General features: G+C 37.1%; 2 protein-coding genes across 2 annotated transcripts in view; both read right to left on the reverse strand.

Moving 5' to 3' along the window:
* Positions 1–18028, reverse strand: part of ipmka (inositol polyphosphate multikinase a) — a 33204-nt gene extending 15176 nt beyond the window's left edge. Inside the window, exons 1-4 of the mRNA XM_089117222.1 lie at positions 17637–18028; positions 15577–15662; positions 14007–14103; positions 7619–7791 (exon numbers count right to left, since the gene is read on the reverse strand). Of these exons, the coding sequence (XP_088973348.1) occupies positions 7619–7791; positions 14007–14103; positions 15577–15662; positions 17637–17859 (579 nt within the window). The 5' untranslated portion in view covers positions 17860–18028. The remainder of the gene's footprint in view (positions 1–7618; positions 7792–14006; positions 14104–15576; positions 15663–17636) is intronic.
* Positions 18029–19407: 1379 nt separating this feature from the next.
* On the reverse strand, positions 19408–24053 carry cisd1 (CDGSH iron sulfur domain 1). The gene is made up of 3 exons (XM_039657160.2): positions 23893–24053; positions 23118–23323; positions 19408–19841 (listed from the first exon to the last, which is right to left on the reverse strand). The coding sequence occupies exons 1-3, from the start codon at positions 23918–23920 to the stop codon at positions 19752–19754; spliced, it is 324 nt and encodes a 107-aa protein (XP_039513094.1). The 5' UTR covers positions 23921–24053; the 3' UTR covers positions 19408–19751.
* Positions 24054–24551: the final 498 nt, after the last annotated feature.

A 24551-nucleotide genomic window follows, 5' to 3' on the forward strand; every position in this document is an offset into this window, starting at 1 on the left:
AGTGTCAGCTAATATAAAAAAAATAATTCAAGTAGAAGAGCGCCACCTAGTGGCTTTAAAAAATAGTTACATGTGTGCAATGTCCTGTACAGCCTGTAGGCTGCCTATAGCTTTCTATTCAAATACATAGAAAGGCTTTTTGATTCTTTTTGTTGGTTTAGACATGATTTCTCATGTCTGTGTGCGTGTGTGTGTGAGTGCGCATTTAAGCAAGATTTTTTCTCATTTATTGATTTTATTTTTCATATTCTACAAATTTGCTGGTGCAGTCTTGCCAGTTTATCTGTGTATGTGTGTGTGTTTGTGTGCATGTGTGTGTGTTTGTGGGGGGGGGGGGGTCTTATTTGCACTCTTGATGTTCTAGAGTGTCACCCCTTCATTGCTGTACACTTTTTTTCTGCACAATTGCTGATCTGTAGCTTGTACCACCAAAAGTTTCTCTGAGTTTTCCTATTTTTTCGTATTTCCCATTCATTTCCTATGTCGGTCATTTTTGACCGGGAGGAAGCTAAGTGTGACTTTTTTTTTACGACCCTTTAACAAATCAGAATCCATCTCCTTGATTTTTTTGTGTGTTCATACAGGTAATACAACAAAAGTCACCAAGTTTCAGCCCGATCCGATCAATCAAAAAAATTAAACATTTCAAAACGTAACAGTTTTCGGTCATTTTTGACCGAAGAAGCCCAGAGGGTTAACAGACAAAGGAATTATTCAATTTCTGTATATTCACCTGTTAGGCCTACCTTAAACTCTTAAACATGGGTCAAAAACGATAGCCTTTTTGTGCATTTTAGCAGGGCAGGTGAAAATCTAAACCGGTCTGGGAAAAATGGTTGGCTAGCCCGGCGCATGATCTAAAAGGGTTGTCCCTTTTCTCAGACATGGGTGGATTTTGGGTGTAACATGCAATAAACTAATCAGAGTCTTATCTGCCATTCCCTTAAAAAGCCAGTTGTACTCGCATCATGGTGGATTCACTATTTCTGAACACTTCTCCAGAGAGCAAACATATTATACCATATTTTTATACAATATTAATCTTTTACATTGTAATCCTTTTATTTTTAATAGTTGGCATTTTTGTGTGCTGCTGCAAACCCTGTGTGTGCAATACGCAGAGTGTACACGCGTTGTGTACCCGCCTATATATGCACATTACTAAAGTGCCCTTTAAATAACAAAAGAAAAAATACTTTAGACCAGGTTTTTGTTGGTCAGTGGCACAGTCTAATTCAGTTGCCTCAAAATAGTAATGCGCCAACCAGGTGTAAAGTCCAGGTTCAGAAAGTAAAAGTCCTCCTCAGTATTTTGTTCCAATCATGGGATTTACTAATTAGCACAATTATTCAGCCAGGAGATGTCAACTAATTAGTGAAATCAGCAGGAAGAATTCATGGGTGGAATAAACATATGGCAGGACTTTAATTTTCTGACCCCTAGACTTTACACCTCTGGCGCCAACAGTGCGCCTGAACACACGTCGTTTTCAGACCAGCACGCACATGGATGAACAAATGGGCGCGAATGCATTTGCCATTTAAACAACGTGGGATAGGACGTGAAAATGATAACTACGTCGGGCTGAAACTAGCAAAACACACTTGTGTCGCGCCGGGTGTATGATAGGGCCCTAAAAGTGAAAGTATTAAGGCAAGGCAAGGCAAGGCACTTTTATTTATAAAGCACGTTTAAAACAGCCACTGCTGACCAAAGTGCTGTACAGTCAGTTAAAAAAAAATATGAAATACATAAATACACCAACCAACATAAACACAACATAAACACATCATAAAGCGCATCATAAAATTACATTTGACCAAATGCCAAAGAGAAAAAATAAGTCTTTAGTGATGATTTAAAACTATCAACAGTGGGAGACAGCCTTACATGATCCGGCAAATCATTCCACAAACGTGGAGCAGCGACCGAAAAAGCACGATCCCCTTTTAATTTCAGTCTAGATCGTGGCATAGTAAGCATCAACTTGTTCGAGGACCTTAACCAGTTAACTGTCACCGTCCCACAGGTGGGACGTTTGCCACTATATTTTTAAAACAATAATATCTTAGTAAATACCTTAAATAATATTGACAAACTATATATCATTTGAAAGCTTACAATCTCTAGTTTCCATATTTGGTGACTAATTTTCAAAATATATTACAGAGGAGCCATAATTTATCAATATAAAACAAGAATATTTTCATACTCATAAGGCATGTTCAGACCTTTATTTTAAAATAGCAGTAAACATGAAAAATCATGAAAAAATGGTAGATACCTCAGTTTGTTTTCATGCCAAAAGTTCAAAAGATAGAATCCATTCAATTATTTTGGAAAAAAAAAGGTCTGAAAAGTTTAAAATATCAAGAAAAAAATAATAAATTCACCATTTGTGACGTGGCAGCTAGCTATAACTTACATGCGTGTTCTTTGTATGTTTTTTAGAGGTTCAATTCATATCAAAATCTGCCAAACTTCCCATGCTACTCCTGAATAGGATCTCTACTTCAGAAATTGTATGAAAATTGTGAAAATAATGGTTCATATCACTCAAAACACGAATGGAAATGCAGGCGCCCTTATATGGGCAGTAATGGAGTCTGATTGTGCCCTAGTGAAAAAGTTTGGTACTGCGCTCAAACAAAATCTTACTGAAAGCTCATTTTTTGAGATATTAACCTAAAATTTGAAACACAACTTGTTCAGATTTTTGGCTTTGATCTTTCTGCCATTTTAGAGTAGCCCAGGTTTTGAAAATATATATTTTATGTAAAATATGAATAATTAATATTTTTACATTGTACATTTCCATAAACTCAAACTTCTATAACTTTTTTTCTGTTTCACTTTCTTAATTTATTTCACTTCTACAAAAATCTGCCAAATGTCTTCTTTAAAACAAGACCAATCATATGTCTATATTCCAAAGCATTCTTGAATTACAACCATTTAAGTTCGAAATGTGCATTTTCATGTCTATTCAAAAAAGGGGGGGTGACAGTTAACAGGTTAAAGATCTAGAACACTTCATGTGGAGAAGGTCCGTAATGTATTGGGGCGCCTGACCATTTAACCCCTTAAACACGTATACTAATACCTTGAACTTGACACGGTATTCGACCGGCAATCAGTGAAGTGAAGCAAGAACAGGCGAAATATGTTCCCTTTTTTTGAGTACCAGTAAGAAGCCTGGTGGCAGCGTTTTGTACCATTTGTAGGCGGGATAAGGAAGACTTAGCCACCCCAAGGTACAGAGAGTTACAATAATCTAGCCTAGATGTAATAAAGGCATGGATCACTATCTCTAAATCTTTTACTGTTAAAAATGCTTTTAATTTCGCAATAGATCTCAAATGATAAAAGCTACTCTTCACCACTGAGTTAATTTGTTTGGCAAATTTAAGGCCGTTAACAAAAATCACCCCCAAATTCTTAGTATGAGCACAAGAGTTCCCTCTTAAAGGACCCAGTTGTTTTTCAATCTGTAAAGTAGAAGCTGGTGAGCCAAAAATTACAATTTCGGTTTTAGAATCATTCAGTGTTAAAAAATTAGCTGCCAGCCAGCCTCTTACCTCCTCAAGACAGTTCAACAAAGACCGTATGTCATAATTGTCCTCATTTTCCAAAGGGAGATAGACCTGAGTATCATCTGCATAAAAGTGATCTGGAATATCGTGCTTTTGAAAGATCGAGCCTAAGGGGAGCAAATACAAGGAAAACAACAGCGGGCCCAAAATAGACCCCTGAGGTACACCACAAGTTAATGGTGCAGAGGAGGAAGAAAAATTCCCAATCTCCACAGAAAATGTTCTATCAGAAAGATACGATTTAAGCCAATTAAATGCGGTACCTTGAATTCCAACACAGTTTTTCAACCGTTCCAGCAAGATAGCATGGTCAATGGTATCGAATGCAGCACTGAGGTCCAAAAGAAACAAAATTGCACAGTTACCTGAATCCACAGCAAGCAATAGATAATTCAACACCTTCAGCAAGGCTGACTCTGTACTGTGATATTGTCTAAAACCAGACTGAAATTTGACAAACTTAACCAGTAACAGGTATGCAACATAATTAGATAACATGAAATGAAGAGCGGGAATGTGGGGGCCAAAGGAAACCGGAACAGAACACAGGAAATCAAGGTGATACAAACTTAGGGGCTGTTTGTCACAGGGTCTGGTTTGTGTTTCCCTGAGTGTCTACTAGAGGTCTTTTTCCCCATACTGTCACCATTCACTCTGGAACTGCATTTCCCAGGATCCTTTGTCTTTTCTCATCACTCATTGCACACAGCTGTTTCTTATTACATTGTTTAGTTCTGTTTATAAATACCTGTTTTAGTCCTTGTCACGGAGTTGTCACATATTGTCACTACACTTCTGAGGTCTGTCTTTCTAGTCTGTTTCTTGTTTTGTATTTGAAGTTTGATTATATGGACTTTTACCCTTGCCTGGATGACTACGATTTGGATTATAGCCTACTTAATAAAACCGGTCCCACTTTATATTAAGTGGCCCTAATACCTGTGAACTTACATGGTTACTAGATATCATACATGGTTACATGTATCATAGTATTTACAGCTGTAATATGTGTGTAACTACACATATGTAATAACACACTGAAAGGTATGGGTAAGTACAAATGTGTAACAGGACATTAGTAACAACACTTTTTCACTAGAGTAAGTACACATGTGTAACAGGCATTATGTAAGTACATTTTGTAACAACAATGTATTTACACACGTTCTTCCACTTCCACACAGTCTTCAATAGGCACTGAAACTCCATTGAAATCATGATGATTCCGTAAGTTGTGGCCGTTTCACACATCAAGTGCAGAGTTACTGAGGAGTTACCATGTAACACTGTTAATACAGTGTTGCACAGAGGTTTGTGTTTTTTTATATTACTCGTTAAGTTGAAGCCGTTTTACACTGCATCAAGTGGACCATTCCTGAGGAGTTACAACGTGAGTAGACTGTTAATACAGTGTTGTACAGAGGTTTGGGTTTGTATAATACACAGTAAGTTGTGGCCGTTTTACACTTTGTATCAAGTGCAGAGTTACTGAGGAGTTACCATGTAACACTGTTAATAGAGTGTTGCACACGGCTTTGGGTTTTGTATATTACACTGTAAGTTATGGCCGTTTTACACTAGTCACTTCCTGAGGAGTTACCGTGTAAGTACACTGTTATTACAGAGTTGTACAGAGGTTTGGTTGTTTTTATTATAGACAGTAAGTTATGTCCCTTTTACACTTTATGTTAAGTAGACACTTCCTGAGGAGTTACCATGTAAGTACACTGTTAATACAGAGTTGTACAGAGGTTTGGTTGTTTTTATTATACACAGTAAGTTATGATTGTTTAACACATTCTATCAAGTGCAGAGTTACTGAGGAGTTACCGTGTAAGTACAGTACACTGATACCACAAGGGGAAACTTTAGCTGTAATTCAGCACGAGTCCTGCCAGTCATACAATAAATACATGGTATACACATAGGAATTATCATGATTTCAGTACCTTCCAAACTAGTAACTACAGTATTGAAGACTGTGTGGAAGTGGAAGAACGTGTGTAAATACATTGTTGTTCCAAAATGTAGTTACATAGTGCCTGTTACACATGTGTACTTACTCTAGTGAAAAAAAGCGTTGTTACTAATGTCCTGTTACACATTTGTACTCACCCATACCTTTCAGTGTGTTATTACATTTGTGTAGTTACACAAATATTACAGCTGTAAATACTAATGTGTACTTACACTGTACTTACATACTTAGTACATATCTAGTAACCATGTAAGTTCACAGGTATTAGGGCCACTTAATATAAAGTGGGACCGAGGTCTTTTTCCCCATACTGTCACCATTCACTCTGGAACTGCATTTCCCACGATCCTTTGTCTTTTCTCATCACTCATTATTGCACACAGCTGTTTCTTATTACATTGTTTAGTTTTGTGTATAAATACCCTGCCTGTTTTAGTCCTTGTCATAGAGTTGTCACTACACTTCTGACGTCTGTCTTTCTAGTCTGTTTCTTGTTTTGTTTCTTGTTGTTTTGTATTTTAAGTTTGATTATATGGAGTTTTACCCTTGCCTGGATGACTACGATTTGGATTATAGCCTACTTAATAAAACCTACCTAACGTGATACTGTTTACATGACACCGCTTTCAACCAAAAAAAAAAAACAAACATTTTAAGCACTTTGGCTACTCATTTGCATGACAAATGGCAAGTTTTTGATAACAATACCATTATTGTATCTGTGAAAACTACAAAAAAGTCAATTTGTAAAAACGGTTATGTCATGAGAATGCTTATTACCAAAAGCCACTTGAAAGTCAAGCCTGCAAGATTAAACAAATGCATAATGCTAACGTTAACGCTACTAAAGCTGTGGTATGCAGGTAAGAAGACAAGAAGCTGTTTGTTTGAATGGATGTCAATGGAGGAGAGGCTTCAATCTGCTGAATAAACCACTTTGTGTTGAAATAGCTTATTTAATAAATTGACAGCCCATCGGCTAATCTTGTTTACTCTTATTAAACAGTTTGAAATGTATCTGTTTAATTTATCTATATCTATTGATCTAATTTATCTATAAGTCATGGACAATTGTGCGAGAGGTATGATTCAGTTTAAGAATTTCATTAATTTCTCAGCACTTCTAATTCATTTTCGGTGACTGTTGCATACTTCTGAATGAAATTCAATGACGTCAAGGCTGTAATGTGATTGGTTATCAAGTCACATGTGACCCAAGTTAGCTAATACGCTTTCTCCAATGGTAGAGCCACGGACATTTATATCTCCCCACCTCTGGTATTACGTGTTCAGTCTATAGGCACTTAGTGTTTCTTTACAAAGTGACATCGCCAACCACTTGACTAACTGCATTTAATTGTTTTTGTGGATCCGTGTGAACATGGGCCATTTTGACAATGTTGTCGTCTGTACAAAGAAAAACGCAAAGGAAAAAAATTTCCGTGTTTAGTATATTGTTGTCTTGTAAACATTCCCTAATAGTCCATAAAACAGAACATAAACCTGACAGAATAATCCAATAAAAGGCCAATCACTCACAAACAATTCATGCAGTCAATGAGAAGAAAATGTCACTGTTTGTATCATGATAGATGCATTGGGGCCAGAAGATCTTTAGACTCAATGATGGAATTAATTTGATCTCTCTATCTCTTCTCATGTGCCCTTCTTCACAGTGCAGAACAATGAGGTGCAGAAAGCAAAAGCAGAGGAGTGTGTGCAACTGACCACTGGTTTCATCAAAATCTTATCATCAAATGTCTTATCAGTATTCCTCAGAGGGTATTAACCTAGTGTCTGGATAAGCTCTGGATATCGATCATGCCTTAAGACAGCAGACGGGGATTTCTGTTCTGCAGCACTGAAAGCGAACCAAGAGCCCTCAGGTGATCTGAAGCTTAATATTGTGTTTATGAACTCTCAAAGTTTGTAATAAGGAAATCAGATACTAAGGGGAGTATACGGAGATAAAACAACCAGGGGAAAAGAGGAGCCTGCATAATGAATATAATGAAAGTTAACAAATCACACACGCATGCTGTCTCACCCTCATTCCCAGTAACAGGAATCCGATCTCTTCCATCAGAGGATACTTGCTAATCTGCTCTTCACGTTTTTCTAGTGATGCAAACGGGTCGTAACTTCTCTTCCCGATCTTCACATCCATGATGCAGGGCCGTAAGAACCTCTTCGTCACATCCTCCAGTTTCAGATACAGCTCTGAGATATGAGAGATAAAGAAGACACGGTTTTGTGCATTTGATGACGGAATGGCAGCCAGTGTTGTTTTAGTACATCAATTCTTATGGCTGGCAGACAAGTTTTCTGCTAAATATTCTACATTGGTGTTGTAAATTATGCTGTCATCAAGATGGCTAACACAGTTTAAAATGACAAATGAGTTGTGATAGTCTTTAAACCATGATGGTAAACCGATATACATACATACACTAGGCGATATACATACTGTACATACACTCTCACACTCTCATTAGAGTCACAAATGATCTACTCTTATCATCAGATCCTGGTTGTATCTCTCTATTAGTGTTACTTGATCTTAGTGCTGCATTTGACACAATAGACCACAACATTATTTTAAATAGACTATGTTGGCATTTGTGGAACTGCATTAGCATGGTTTAAATCATACTTATCTGACCGTTATCAGTTTGTAGCAGTAAATGACGAGATGTCTTATCGATCACAAGTTCAGTATGGCGTACCGCAAGGCTCAGTACTAGGACCGCTGCTATTCAATCTGTACATGCTACCATTAGGAGATATCATTAGGAAACATGGAATTAGCTTTCACTGTCATGCTGATGATACCCAGCTGTATATTTCTTCAAAACAAACAAAACTTACCAATTCACAAAATTAACAGAATGCATAGCTGATATAAAAAAAATTGGATGACTGGTAATTTCCTACAACTAAATTCTGTAAAAACAGAGATTCTAATTATTGGACAAAAAACTTCCACATGTAACAGCCTAGAATACTGTCTAACACTTGATGGCTGCTCTGTTAAGTCTTCGTCGTTGGTTAGGAACCTGGGTGTGCTCTTAGATACCAATCTCTCATTTAAAAGTCATGTGTCTAGCATCTGTAGAACCACATCTTAAAAATATATCTAAATTACGCCATTTGCACTCATTGACAAATGCGGAACAATTAGTTCATTAGTTCATGACATCAAGGCTAAATTATTGTAATGCTCTACTGGGTGGTTGCCCTGCACGCTTAATAAACAAACTTCAGCTAGTCTAAAACGTAGCAGCTCGAGTTTCTCCTATCAGAACCAGGAAGTATGAATTAGCCTGGTTCTGTCAACCCTGCATTGGCAGTCTATTAAACATTAAATCAATTTTAAAATATTGCTGATCACTTATAAAGCACTAAATGGTTTAGCTCCGCAGTACTTGAGCGAACTCCTCACGCAGTATAGTCCTTCACGTCTATTGTGATCTCAAAACTCCGGCCAGTTGATAATACCTAGAATATCAAAATCGACTGCTGGTGGTAGATCCTTTTCCTATTTAGCACCAAAACACTGGAACAATCTTCCACTCTCCGGGAAGCAGACACAATCTGTCAGTTCAAATCTAGACTAAAAACACATCTCTTTGGCCTAGCATACACATAACACACTATAGACTTCCTAAATTCAAAATTAGGCTGCAGTTTAGATCGGATTGTTTAGATCCGTTTAGATCGGAAGTTTAGATCAGCCGGAACCGGGAACACGTCCCATAAATCCTGATGTACTTGGTACATCAAAAGAAGGATGGCGTCTACGCTAATATTAGTTTCTCTGTTTATCCCGAGGGACCCTCTATGGTGGACCTGCGCCTGGACCCATCCCGACTCATCCTTAAGTGCCAGCCTCATCGACACGACAGCCATCACTGATCCTCAACATCTCGTCTCCAAACCGGCGTGATTACTTCGACTTACAGACAGATGGAAATGGACAAATTCTCTTAATGTTTCGATCCAATTTGTTTTGTAATCACTGTTCCTTCGTTGGCCAGAGGATAACTGGCCCCCGACTGAGCTTGGGTTCTCTCAAGGTTTTTTACTCCATTCAATCACCGGATGGAGTTTTGGTTCCTTGCCACTGTTGCCTTGCTTTTGGCTTGCTTAGTTGGGGACATTTAATATTCAACAATATTATTGATCTGTGTTGTATTATTTTCATGTTATCAATGTGAAGCTGTTTTGATACAATCTGTATTGTAAAAAGCGCTATATAAATAAATGTGACTTGACTTGTTCAATACACAAATGGCAATAAGACTATTTCATGTTTCTGAAGGAACCCAGGAAGCTGATAAAAATATATTCTAAGAAAGTTCTGCTAATGTTCCCATTAAGTTATGAAAACGTTATTTCTGAGTGTTCAGTTGCCCTTCGAGGGAACTTGAACTGTGTCAACTACGACACTAATCCAATCCTGATTGGTGCTGCGTCATGATGTAATGTGACAGCATACAAGGAAGCTACAAAGGGACGCCGGCACACAACAAAAAAAGATTTTTGCTCTTCAGCAAGCACTTTGTGTCAAACTGCCTGTCCTATTTGATGTTGTTTGTCTCATAAGAATTGTCCTAAATAATTGCAATATAGAATTTAGTGGCTCGGATGTCGCGTTTCCAGAGGCAGCGTGTAGATTACGGATCTACTCAGCAATATAGATTCTGTGACTAGGATCTTGCGTTTGCCGAGGAAGATTAAAGGTCTGCATTGCAATAAAGAATCTATAGTGACTCGGATCTCACGTTTGCTGAGGCAGCGCGTAGATTTGGTCTACTCTGCAATAAAGATTCTGTATGGTTGCAAGGCATGCACAGTCAGCTCCTGAGGGTGCTGGCTGTGTTCATTGAGAAATATCTTGACGCACACAGCCGTGCCTTTTCGGGTGTTTCAGCCTCGCGCCCATTGACTTTCTTCTCGAGGGAAGCCAAGTATTGTTACGGCTCAATTCTCGTGTTTGCCGAGGCAGCATGTAGATTACGAGACTGTAAAAATACTAAAACAGTTTGGTGATTATGGCTGCATTTAATTCTATGAAATTAAAATGATGGAATATTATCTCACTTTAAGAAGTTAGGTATTTTAATTCAGCCTGCCATTATCCAATGTTTATAGCTGCAATTACAGTAATTCTGACTTAAAATGATGAGCAGCGAACAGCGTGAATCGTTCAAAATTTTTCTCTGTCAGTCCTCTGTTTCAGGGTATCGAAAACAAGACGAAAATAGCAAGGCTGTCCTCACCGTGGAGGGATGATAGAGAATCTCTCCTCAGTGGAGCCCTTGGGAAATCGATGTTTGTATCCAGCATAAAGTGCGTTTCGGGACACATCGGTTTTCAGCGAATGCACGCTGCAGTGACCGCCGCAAGGGCTTCCGCACGCTGGAAAATGTTTTAGATTATTCCCTACCGGTCTTCCGCTTCGGGGTGTCAAGAATAAAACCGAAAGACCCTCCCATCTGGGGAGCCCTCAGGAAATCTTTGTCTATATCCCGCCGTAATTGTGCTTCGGGACACATAGGTTTCCAGTGAACGCATGCTGCTCTGTCTGCCCCACAGGCTTGCGCCCAGGCAGCGCTCGTGTCCGCACATCGAGAATCGTTTCGAACAAACCCTTCCGGAGAGCAAATTCAGGGGACTGAGGACGAATCTCGAACGATACCCGAACCCAGTCTCGAGAGGCTGGTTCCCTTGGGGTACAGACTGCAGTTCAGTTTCTACCCACCAAAGTTCAATGGGGTGGTCTGGACTGTAGTTAAACTATAGCAGGGTCGGGTATTGGAACAAGAAGTAAAGGAGGCTGGTAAAGGAGGCTATAGAATGTAGCCAGACAGGGAGTCTAGGTTTTACAGCTAGTAAAAGGCAGTCCGGGTTTTACAGCTAGTTTTCTAGTTCCCAAGAAGGATGGGGGGTTGTGCCCAATAATTGATCTTAGGCACTTGAATCGGTCTCTGAGGAGGTTCAGGTTCAGGTTCAAGATGCTCACCATCGTGAATCAAATTCAATCCGAGGACTGGTTTGTCACGATAGAACTCAAGGACACATACTTCCACATACTCTATCCATCCATTCATCTCACAGTTCCTCCAAGATCGCTTCTCGGCTCATCTTACCCCGTCCACACTCAAGGTGTACGTGGCTGCCATTATGGCTTTTCACGCTCTTCTGGGTGATGGGCCTCTGTGGAGACATCAGCTGGTCATTTCTTCAGAAGGGCTCGGAGGATGAGACCTGCAGCTCGTACCAGAGTTCCCACATGGGACCTGGCAATGGTTTTCGAAGGGCTGGTGGAGGCTCCCCTCGAACCACTTTAGGAGAGTAGGAGACCTTTAGACACTCGCTATATCTCATGGGTGCCTGAAGTTTGCTCCAGGCAACATTAAAGCTATCTTGTATCCCAGGGCGGGCTATGTGCCTAAAGTGCCATCTAATGTGGCACGGCCTAAGGTTCTGCAGGCTTTCATTCTCCACCTCACATGACGGTGGATGAAGAAAGACTTAATTTGCTCTGCCCTGTTCTCAAGATACATGTCCATAGGTCTTCTTCATGGCGGAAGTCAGATCAGTTGCTGGAGTGCTCCAGGTCGCCCAAGAAGGGGCTTCCCGCATCCAAACAGACCATCAGTAACTGGGATGTTCAGGCTATCTCGGTGGCCTGTCTCGGGTTACGACTGTAACCCTTGTTCCCTGAGAAGGGAACAAGACATTGTGTCCCTCCGTCATGCCTTCACTTGCCTGGGAGCAACTTGCTTCATCACACAAGCTAACTCTGTTTTGTGCCGGCATCCCTTTGTAGCTTCCTTGTATGCCAACACTTTATGTCATGACGCAGCACCAATCAGGATTGGATTAGTTTCATTCATACTTCAGATGCGTTACGCAGAGGGTGTTCCCCAAAGTGTCAGTCAACTCAGTGTCTCATTCTCTTCTCAGGGAACAAGGGTTCCATTCATAACCAGAGACTTTTTTTAAAGTTTAAAAAAAATGGTTTTCTTCATTATACAAATGTAAAGGGAAAAATCTGTTTTATATTTTTGCAAACATTATGAGAACATTGTGTTTCAATGTTTTAGAACCAGTAGTAACATTTAAAAAAAAATAATTATGGTTTTGTGCTAACATTTTATGAAAATTATTAAAGACCTGATAACTTTGATCGAACGTTACTGGAAGAAATTTCAGAGAACCTTACCAGAATGTTAGCCAGAGTAAGGCCGCATTTATTTGGTCAGTTCTATACAGAAAAAGTTTGTGCTGCTTCATTTTTTGTGGAAACCATTTCATGATTCTTTTATGAATAGAAAGTTTAAACGAACAGCATTTATTTTAAACAGAAATATTTTGTTACAATGTAAAAGTCATTACTGTAAGTTTTGATCAATTTAATGCACCATTGCTGAATAAAAGTAGGCTTTTCAAAAAAATAAATAAAAAATAAATAAAAAATAAAAACAAGTTTGAATATATGTTAAGTAAAAATGTAAAAGCATAAAAGTAAGTATTTTTTTTTATTATTATGATTATTGCTATTTTAGTTATTATATAATTTAAACTGCAGGCCCAACTAGAGTTTCTGAGTCCAGGAAAACCATTGAAAAATGTATTCTACTTCTGTGTCTGAATGGCTCATAACTGATTTCCACAATCACACTGAACACTGTACCTTTAAGTGATCTTTCAGAGGCCAAGCCTCCACGAAGTCAATTATTTCTGACAAGTTCTTTTTCAGTGCTGTCAACTGACACAGTATTTATTGTGTCATCACTGGGATGGCCACTCACAAACACAAGGAGGCAACAGCAGTGTAAAGTCCAATGATAAACTGAACACTCCTTTAAATGTCCATAGACTACATGCATACAGACTAAACAAACACACTGTGAAGCACATGTACTTTGGACACATGGCAACATGCAAAATGATGATAAGAGCATTTTAATAAGCTAATAAAAACCCACTGCTGAATGACACCCCATATACCACATTCCAAACCATCTATAAATTATTAACTCATTAGCAACCCTCTAAATTCGCCAAACATAGATAACACTAACTAGAGCTGACCTTCAAGCTTGACTGCTAAAGGAACCATTTTAATGGACACGATTGCTGAGTTCAACCGTGTGACACAACACGCCATTAGTAATTTAAAGTCAACATGAAATTGCATATGACCTTGCATTTGATCAATGTTCCTTGTGCATGATTCATCTGTGCATATTATTCCAAATAAAACAAATGTATGCCATCCTAATCTTATCAAAACGTAACAACTTGCTCCATCCCTGTTCAATAACCTATTTTGTTCTTAAATACATACGATTATGCAACTAAAATGGGATTGCAATAAATGATTTTATTCCATGTTGACATCTTGACATGAAAACTTATCTCACCATGTGGCGACTCCCGTGGCGCCCATGTGCCGTAGAACCTGGGAAGATGTTGTTGCAGATCCAGAAGTCTTGTGTCTGTGCAGTCTTTGGCATATACCTGCAGAAGAAAAAAGTGTCATGTGCCTTTACTCTGAAACCAGTAGTGTAACTAGTAGTAAATTGGTAAGATTAGCTGGTAAAAATGTTCATGTTTTTAAAAAAAGCCATTTATTTTGCCCACCAAAGCTGCATTCATTTGATTAAAAATACAGTAAAAACAGTAATATTGTGAAATATTATTACAATTTAAAATAACGGTTTTAAACTTGAATATACTATATATATATATATATATATATATATATATATATATATATATATATATATTGTATATATTCCAGCATGTCAGTGCTGAATTTCCATCATCATACATCAGTCTACAGTGTCACATGATCATTCAGAAATCATTCTGATATGATAATTTCCTGCTCAAAAAACCTCTTATTATTATCTATGTTGAAAAAAAGTTGTGCTGCTTAACATTTATGAGGAAACTTTTTTTTCTTTGATGAATAAATAGATATCCTTTGTAACATTATAAATGTTTTCACTTAACTTTTGATCAATTAAATGCATCCTTGCTTTATAATGTATAGGGCTGTCACAATTCCCCAATTAAATTAAAGAACTTGATAAGAAAAAAAAAAAAAACATCCTTGATTTGCCTGTGTTGATAGGGCGGCAAAGTACTGGCAAAGTACCAGAGGTGGCACATTCCAAGAATGAGAATCCATGAAACGCATGATAAGTTTTATAAGGCTGCACAATGTATTTAAAAACCATTTAAAAATCTTAATATGGCTTAGTGCTATTGTGACATCACAAAGTCTGCGTAGTAGCCTTTATGTGCTGTGGAGTTAAGAGTGAAGCGCCACACTTTTATTTACATGCATGTAGGTCATGTGTTTCTCAGAGCCCCTTCGTTCACAGTAAATGCTGCTCAACACAAAACCAGTCTCTGCATGTGCTGTTTGTTTGGGTTTCCAATAACGTGCATTTGGGAATGCATATACAGACTGGTGTGCTTTGAGTTTCATATTGAAGTGTTGTACCGTTATCATTTACATGTGTGGAGCATGTCTCAGCAGCTCGGCTAACAGACTCCAGCAAATGCTGTGAGTTTGGGTTGCTTATAACATTCATCTGGCAATGCAACGTGCACCATTTCACCAGATTTGTAACGTAAACCTACGCCAACACAGGATAATACATCAGCATGTTTATATTCAAATTGTTCTTCGTCATGTTGTTAGTCTATTTATATTACCACACAAAAAAACCCAAAAAAGATCCAATTGTCAAAATAATCAACCTATAACTTGATTACTTTCTTAGAGACAACCCTAAATAAAAGTATTAATATCTTTTTTAAAAATCATTCTGACCTTCGGGACAGTATGAAACGTGTTATTTACTGTATTGTGCTTGGCAGTCAGGAGTCTTTTCTAGTATTTAGGGTGTTATTTTGGCCCCCTGACATTATTAGCAACTGTCGCTGCTGTATAGATATTGGACTGTGGATTTAAATTACCTGTGTATAGAAGTGCATCTCCCGTGGGCCTCTCGGAGGAGGTTGTAGCTGCTTCAGAATTGTTCCATCAGGATGCTGTAGAACACCTGTGCAATTATAGTGAACCAAACACTGAAAACCTGTCGGCACTTTATCATCATGACAACTTCTGACTATTTTGAGTGTGAATGCTTTTATGGCAGCCGGGAAAACATCTGAAGGCAAAAATTAGGAGAGAATAAAGCCACATAAATGACACTATTAGAATATTAGCTATATTAAATGCCAACAAATTTAGGGTTTCATAGGCTACCTAACAGGGTGACAGGAAGTTGCAGCTGATAAGTGAATTTTTTTTTTTTTTGATTTGTGAACTAGGATTTGGTATCAAAAATCGATTCCAATTCTAAAATCAGATACTCAAGGTTAGGCATCGGATACTTGTAATGAAATTGAAATTTCGATTATGCTTATCGATTCCTCTGTGCACATTTTATAGAAACCATTTTCAAGCAAGAAGACGTGGAAGAGAACTCATTTTGGCACTTGCTCCGTGTGCTGTTTTCTTTGTTTTCGTACATGTCTTCTTGCATTTGAACACACAAATACAACTAAATTATGTCAAAAATATCCAAAATAAACAGAGTCGGTTTTATTCTAAGTGAACGTAAACAGTTGAGAAAGAAAACGCATGTGTAAAAGTTAGGGACGACCAAAAAGTTTCAGTGGAAACAGCTATTTTCGGTTTCGGGCCTAAATGGTTTTGGAGTGACCAAACTAATTATATTATCTCACCAATGCTGCATTCATTTTATTAAAATACAATAAAAACATAATACTATGAAATATTGTTATAATTTAAAATAACTGTTTTCTATTTTAATATATTTGAAAATTGTGTTTATTCCAGTCACGGACCAATTTTTCAGCATCATTACTCCAGTCTTCAATGGCACACAATCAGAAATAATTACTATATGTTGATTTGGTGCTCAAGATTCAAGAAACATATCTTATTATTATCCATGTTGAAAACAGTTGTGCTGATTAATCATTTTGTGGAAACCTAATAAAAAAAAAATCAGGATTCTTTTGAACTTTAATTTCATTTATTTAGAATACAATTATTTTGTAATAAAAAATGCCTATATATTTTTCATCAAAAGTTCTCCAATATTCACTTTCAATATTGGAAAATGATGGTAGGTGATACAGAATTGTCATTTTGGGGTGACACTATTCCTTTAACACAAGAAAAGACAAAGTGCTGACCACTGGCAATCTGACAATACATCAGATAACAGCTCACGTCTCATTCACTCAGAAAATCCCCATGACAGAGTCATAAGAGTTACTACAACAGAGGAAATGATGTCATCTGACTGTTGACAGAGAGAAGGTAATTGTTTCTTTTCATAGCAATCACCATGACGATATCCCATGTTAAGCAAATGTGACAAATCCTGTGACCCTTTAATAAACTATAATTAGTTATCTAATACTTTTATCGCATATTACTCAACCAACTATGTTAGGAAAACCTGTGCAAAGTCCTCCACAGGTCACAAGTAAATTTACTCTCAGAAAGAAAATGTACATGTATATGATTCCTATAGGAATTTACATCATAATTTATAACAACAGTCCTACAAGATTCTAAAAAGTCCTATATATCATTAGGAAAGTAATTTAAAGAAAATCTTTTAGGACTAGAAAATTCCTATAGATCAATCTGTGGTTTCCTTTATTATTCCAACATTATTCCACTAAAGACTAATGTAGGAATTAAAATTGATTTATTAGAATAGGCTACCATTTGTTTATTGGTTTATACAATTATAAAAATTGGTTTGATACAATAGTAGGTCCTGTAAAAAACTTTTTAAAAATGGGTGTTCATAATCCAATCCAAACAGTAAGCCTATATGATGAAATCCAATAGTCCTAGTCCAAATATCAAACAACTTAAGACTCTGATATTCACATTATTTCATCAATCCCTATAACCTAAAAAATACATTAATACAGCATGTCTAAGAAACATGACTAAAACTCTTTACAGAAGTTAAGAATAAACTGACCAGTGTTATTGATCCCCCATTTATGCCCGGCCACCTGATGAGAAAAGGGCACGCATCCATCCAAGAACACCTGTTTTACTGACTCTTTCTTTTTATTGTCTTTTTCCAGTTTTTCCAGCGTTCGAGCTGATGAGTCCATGATTTGACCTTCTGCAGACACGTTCAGCGTGAACTTATCCAAGTTGAACGGATACTGGAAAAACTTCTGTAAATGATTTTCCATATCTGACAGTTTTTCTATTAATTAAAAAACAAAACGTCTCTTTCATTTGACCAGATAGGCGTCTGGAGCCCCGAATGTTTTCGTTCATTCACTCGTCTTTAGTTTTTATCTACACTACCGGAGCGCGACGCGTCGTTCGGGTTGTTGAATGAGTCGCGACGTGAGCACGCAGTCCACCAATCAACGTTGGCGTACTCACAGGTTGCGTTCTGGTTCCTGAGTGGGACGTGACGTCAGCACGCAGTCCACCAATCAAAGTCGGCGTTCTCACAGGTTGCGTTATAGCGTCCCGTCCGCGCTATTTTGAACTGTAAAGGCTTTAACTAAATTCACACTTCAAACTCTTTATTTAAAGATCAAATCCGCATCTAAAGAGGGGATTTAACCCTCAATCGGGTCAACCGACTTTTACTTAATAATAAAAAAAGGTTCCCTTCATCTCAGTGGAATAAGATTTTGTGACTTTTCATTCATTATCTATCTATACACACACAAAAACTGGGCTTGATTCGGTTGTTCTGAAGGTATATGTTAAAAAATGTTAATACTTCTGGTCTTCGGGGTTAATATGACCCCACTTTGAAATTAATGGGAAATGAGAAAAAAAAATAATAATAAATAAATAAATATATTTTCTTCATATGTAAAAAAAAAAGAAAAAAAAAATCCGGCATAAATCTGATTTTTTTTTTTTTTTACACAGAAATGAAGGCCTAGTACTAGAGCATAAATGCAATGTTTCATAAAAATAAAATAAAAATATTTCATATAAGCTAATGGTGTAGTTGAGGAATTGTGTGTGGTATATGAATACAAAAGTACTTTATATCTCCAAAAAACACAGAACTAATGAATACATGAGAAGTAAACAAAAAAAAGATATATTATTTGTATAATTAAAAATGTATATTTTACAATTTAAAATTACTCAATCAATTGTTGGGGTCGTACCCGAAGCCCAGAAGTATAAACAGGAAACGAAGACCATTTGAAGGTTAAAAGAATGCAATGACTTTCAATTGCTTTAAGTTGTTGATCAGCAATAATTGCATTTTATTCAAGCGATAAACTCTGAAATCTAGAAATGTTTAATTAAAAAAAACAAACAAAAACAGTCAGTTTGACATTGTTTATTAACATCAAACTTGTGAAGTGTACATTTCTGAGAGAGAGAGAGAGAAATACATTTCACATACGTTCATCAAAACATGATTTTGGTTCATATAACATTTTCTCTCCTGCTATAGAAATATATTTAGCCTTTCCAAAAGCAGAGGCAAATATAGCCTACCAAATTAGATTTTAAATGACATATAACAGTACCTATCAGATTCAACGACATCTGATTCAAAAATAGAGAGATTAGATGGAAGTGTCTCTTTAAATACATTAAATATCAGTGATCAGTTGAGGTCACATCATGTGAAGTTTAACAGGCAACACACACAAAAAGCAAATGAGAAGGTGGCCATTTGGTTTCCATACACATTTCACATTCATATGAATCACATTCATAACAAACAAAGATTCAGTTCAAACTTAGACTAATGTGTTTTAATTCAAGTTTTAATCTGTAGTGCATCTACAGTAACGTGACCATTGTTCAAGCACATAAACATGTTTAGGAGATTTTGGCTAAGCCAGAAATCTGTACATCAGTCATCCCATAAAGTCTAAGCAGAAAATAGATATGAAAATATTATGTATTGCTTAACAACAACCCCAGAAAGCAGATCGCTGGAACCTGTCAAACATATACACTATATGATTAAACACACAAACACGGGATAATATAATCACTCTTTTAATCCCAGCAGCCCCGACCACACACGTAAAGCGAAGACACATAATCTCTATCGCGGAGAATGGACTTTGATGAACAGTGGAATAGCTCAGGCCTCCTTGCGTTTTATGATCAGAGGACCAACGTTGTCTCCCGTTTCCTGATTGTGTTTCGCATGTGCCCCATCACAGTATGGAAACTGTAAGAAAGAGACCAGAGAAAACATTTCATTACAGATGTGTTATGACAAGTTTGATGTCACTGAATCTCAAGACTCGTGTGACCAAAATGTGACCATCACCACTAGGCTCGTCGCCTTAGTCTGGTACCGGTGTTACGCGGTGTTCGGCCATACACTGATGACATTACTTGGAAACCGCATCATTGTCCCCACTGTCGTTTTGCCTTTCTTATAATAGGAAAAAACCATTTCATTTAGATAACCAACAGACGGTACAATTAAGTACTCCTGCTGGTTTACAAATCAATAAATGGCTCAGGACCTAGTTATATTTCTGACTTGCTTGTAAGCTATGAACCATCTAGACCTCTTAGATCATCTGGGGCAGGTCTGCTTGCTGTCCCCAGAGTTAGAACTAAAAAGGGGGAAGCAGCATTCAGTTTTTATGCGCCGCATCTCTGGAATAAAATTCCTGACAATTGTAAGTTTGCAACAACGCTTAGTTCTTTTAAATCAAGGTTGAAGACCTATTTATTTAATGTTGTGTATTCTTAAATTTTGCTTTTGTGTTTTTATGTTTGTACCTAGTAAAGCACCTTGAATTGCACCACTGCTGAAACGTGCTATAAAAATAAAACTGCCTTGCCTTGCCACTGTCGTTTTGCCTTTCTTATCATAGGCAAAAACCATTTCGTTTAGTTAAAGGTGGAATACCTAAGATTTTTGCATTAAAATATCCCAAAATCACAAGGCCAGTGTTATATATTTAGTTAAGATGATAACTTACAATATTCCAAATGTTTCAAACAATGTTTAAATCGCGAGAAAATTGAGATTTTAACCAAAGAAACGGGGCGTATGAGCAGGGGTGAGCTGGGTGTCGGCAGTCAATCACGTCATATCCACGTTACCTCGGTTTCCGCTCGTACTACGTGTAGTCCTGGACAAATGCGGTAGTTGTAGTTGTGCGTTAGCGTCTATCAAGCAACAAACGTCAGCTTGTTTCGCGCATTTGTTATGGAAGGGAGCACAATTATTCTTTTCAGTTTTCTCGGAATGTGAACTGTTGGCTGTAAAGGGGGTCGCACACCGGACGAGAAGCTCCGCGTCGCGTCTAGGGCAACTCCAGGTAACGTTATCGCACACCGGACGCGCATTTTCTCATCAGTGTATGGCCAGCAATATTGTTATGTTTAATGACATGAAAGGAAGATAATGTCTGTTCTATGTTATTGTACTGTACAATTAAATACAATCTTTGCTGAGTCTGCATTCTGAAAACTTTACCTCAGAGCATCCGTTAACTGAATGAATTGAGAATCTCAACTGAAAAATCTAATAACATCAGCTATTGTTATTCAAGCAGCTGATTTTTGTAAATGAACGCAAAACTAAATCCATATTGCAGCATAGGGCGAAGTCAGGATCCATTAGCAACGATTTGAGACAAAAATAAGTCACTTCGTCCAGTGACTCGTACTGTAACATCTGTGATAACTAATTTACTTTTAAACCGGATTTTTCTTGCGGTTATTGCAGTTTAATGAAAAACAAGCATGTCATTAAACGCAACATTTATAGAAATCGAACTTTACCTCATCCATGACAACTAATTTTCGATTCCCGTCTGACTGATTTATCCACGGTGGAGTTGAAAACAACAGTTCCCATCATTCCGCGTTCCTCCACGTCGTCATCAAGCAAAAAGCCGTTGTTGTTGTTTTGAATGTAGCGCCCTCTAGCGGCATAAAATCTTAGGTATTCCACCTTTAACCGACGGACGGTACAATTATAAACCAAAAGTGAGATAACCGATAAGATGATGGCAGACGATTTGGAGCGCAACTGTACCTGAGCATCATCTCTTATCTTGGGAAATGTTCAATAAGAACCGCTGTTTTTGACGCCAGTTAGTTCAGTCATACTCCTGTCTCTTTAAATGGGGAAACATCAAATTCTCCCAAGCTGATCACCAAGTTTAATTAAATTTCATCTGACAACTGTCTCATAAATGTTGTTTCTTATGCTCATGTAACATTAAAAAAGCGTATTTTTCAGGCTAGACTGGGCAATGTGCATGTGCAGTCATAAGCATGCATCTTAAAACACTGATTCTGCGTCTGAAATCGAATACTTCCATAGTATCCCTACTATATAGCATTATGGAAAATGGTATGACTTAAGAGTAGTATGTGCGAATACATATTGGATAAACAGTAGGCAAAAGGTCCGAGTACTTCTGGCGAGATTCTGAAGTCACTTTACTGATTCTGGACACTTTACTATCCCACAAGAGAAGATTTGTGAATGGAGGTGAAGCGACTAGGGGTGTAGCAATACAAAAAATGCAACAATATGTATCGTGGATAGTGATAGTATTTATTGTGTATAGTTGTATTTTGTGTATCTGTGAGAAAAAAGTTTTTACTTTTAGTGTCAGTACTATATTGAACTATATAATGTTGAATATAATGTATAATCATGCAATATGGGAATATTTGTGGGTCCTGATAATGGCAAATGTCTTGTTACCACTAAAAAGTGGCCTACATTATTTTAAATATATCTAGTCAGTGACAGAGTGCAAGCATAAAATACCTAAAATATGATAATATTGCGATAATATCATATTTTCATCTAAAATAATTCTATATTCAGCTTCAGAATTAAGAATATTTTTAATCTGGTACTAACATTGTCATGTGCATTGGGTTACCAGGACCCAAAGTCCAAACCTATTCATTTACACCTACAATATAATATCAAATTTAGCATTTTAATCAACAGTACACATTTATATAAAACAGAGTATTTTTTAAACACAAATTTTTCCCCTGTTTTCCCCCCTGCTGCCTTCGATGTTCCTGTGGCTCCAGAATAATGAGGTTGTGGAATTTAAAAATGTAATATTCAGCAGACTGACAAAAAAAAAATGGATTCAGGAATCTAGTTCTCATAAATAAAGACAATGACAGATTGCAAGTGACCTGTTGCAGGCAGTTGGACCCGCCCCGCCCCACGCATGATGGAAATGGGAATGCTAACAGACCGGTTCAAGATCAACACCCCCTTGAACCCAGGTGTACATGTATTATACATAATAAACATTTCTCCTAATTTCATGAAAGTAGGTTTCAGATGGCATCAGCAAGTGACATATAATTTCAGTTTCTCCAGGAGGAACTTGCTTTTGAAAATGGGCCTCAACACTCACATTTCTGATTCTACTGTTTCTCTGTTTTGACAGTCAATGGTTCAAAGTTTGTCATAAGTTTTACTTAAGTTCGTTCTCACCTTTTTGGATCTCCAGCACCGACAGTACACGGCTTTGTCGCCCAGGTCCTCAATGTCAAACGCATGCACCACTTTGGGGTTGTCTTTTTGCAGATCAAGGTTCACTTTAGGTTTCACACATTTGCTTTTGTTGAAAAATGTTTGGTAGATGAGGATTCCCACTGCTGCAGCTCCAAACGTCACAGACGCTGCAGTGATGATCTCAGCTAGAAGAGGACAGAATTAACAGATCTTACCATACATTCTACTGTGATTATGCTTACATAAGATTAAAGAATAATAATAATAATAATAATAATAATGTTACAAATATGTCCAAATACTTAAAATATGTTATAATTAATACATATTGCTACTTACATTAATCATATAAAACGTAGGCAATAAAGAAATCCACAGATTCTACAAGCCTTTTAGTCCAATGAAAATATTAATATTGTTACTTAAACTTACATAAAATTGCTACTAAATAGTGTACGTTGTTCTGTGACTCCAATAACATCACAATGACAAATCTAATGAATCTGTATTAAATAAATAGTCATAGTAACCAAATCCAAAACCCGAAACGAACACAGCAAACATTTTCAGAGACGCTCATTTAAACAACTTCATGTAATGTGTTTGTGAATCACATCTTGAAAATGCCCGTTTATTCCATTAACGTTAGTTTCTTTGCTGCTAAATACCGAACATAATTATACAAACACACACAGCATGAGCAAAATAGGACATTTCTAAAACACTTCTACAACACCTTCAATAATATCTTTACCTTTATGGGAGGAGATTAACGCGCTCATGTTTAATTATTACTGTTTGTATTATTTATTATTACTGTTGTTTGCTCATTATTTAAAGATCTTCAAGCGTCCTCGAGGCCAAGTGGTGACTTCAATAAGCTGAACTGAGCGCTGTATTTTACGCAAAATGTGAGTTACTGCGCACAAGTAGGACTTTTACTTTGACATCCCCTTCAGTTCGAGCACGTGTGCGTTGAAAACGACCCTCATTCCAAAAGAAAAGTATCTGTGATCTTAAGTAATAACAAGTGTGATACAATATTGTATTATATATTATATTTTATATATTTAATATTTTACAATATTTCATTTTTACGATTTTCTTTCGTGTTCTATATAAAATAATGCCAGTATTTTCATAGTATGAAAATTGATTGTTTTAAAACCAAAGCTCTGAAAAAGTATACTATTTATAATATCATATTTATGGTTAAACAATTTATTATAAAATACTCTTAATAACACATTACACATTATAAGGAAACAAAACACCGGTATGATGTTTGATGCTGTTGTGTACTGCATTTAAAAGAGATCAGTTTTAAGGAATAATTGCATTAGGATATCGAGAATTCAGAATAAGTAATATCCTAAATCATGGTCCAAATGCCGGGAAAAAAATATTAGGATC

The sequence above is a fragment of the Pimephales promelas genome, chromosome 11 (genome assembly GCF_988280905.1).
Source record: "Pimephales promelas chromosome 11, fPimPro1.hap1.1, whole genome shotgun sequence".
Classification (NCBI taxonomy): domain Eukaryota; kingdom Metazoa; phylum Chordata; class Actinopteri; order Cypriniformes; family Leuciscidae; genus Pimephales; species Pimephales promelas.

Coding starts and splice junctions, on each gene's coding strand:
- cisd1 (XM_039657160.2), bottom strand. CDS start 23,920: ATGAGCGCGTTAATCTCCTCCCATAAAG. Junction 23,324..23,892: donor GTTAATCTCCTCCCATAAAG/GTAAAGATATTA, acceptor GTCCTCTTCTAG/CTGAGATCATCACTGCAGCG. Junction 19,842..23,117: donor GGTGCTGGAGATCCAAAAAG/GTGAGAACGAAC, acceptor TCTTTCTTACAG/TTTCCATACTGTGATGGGGC.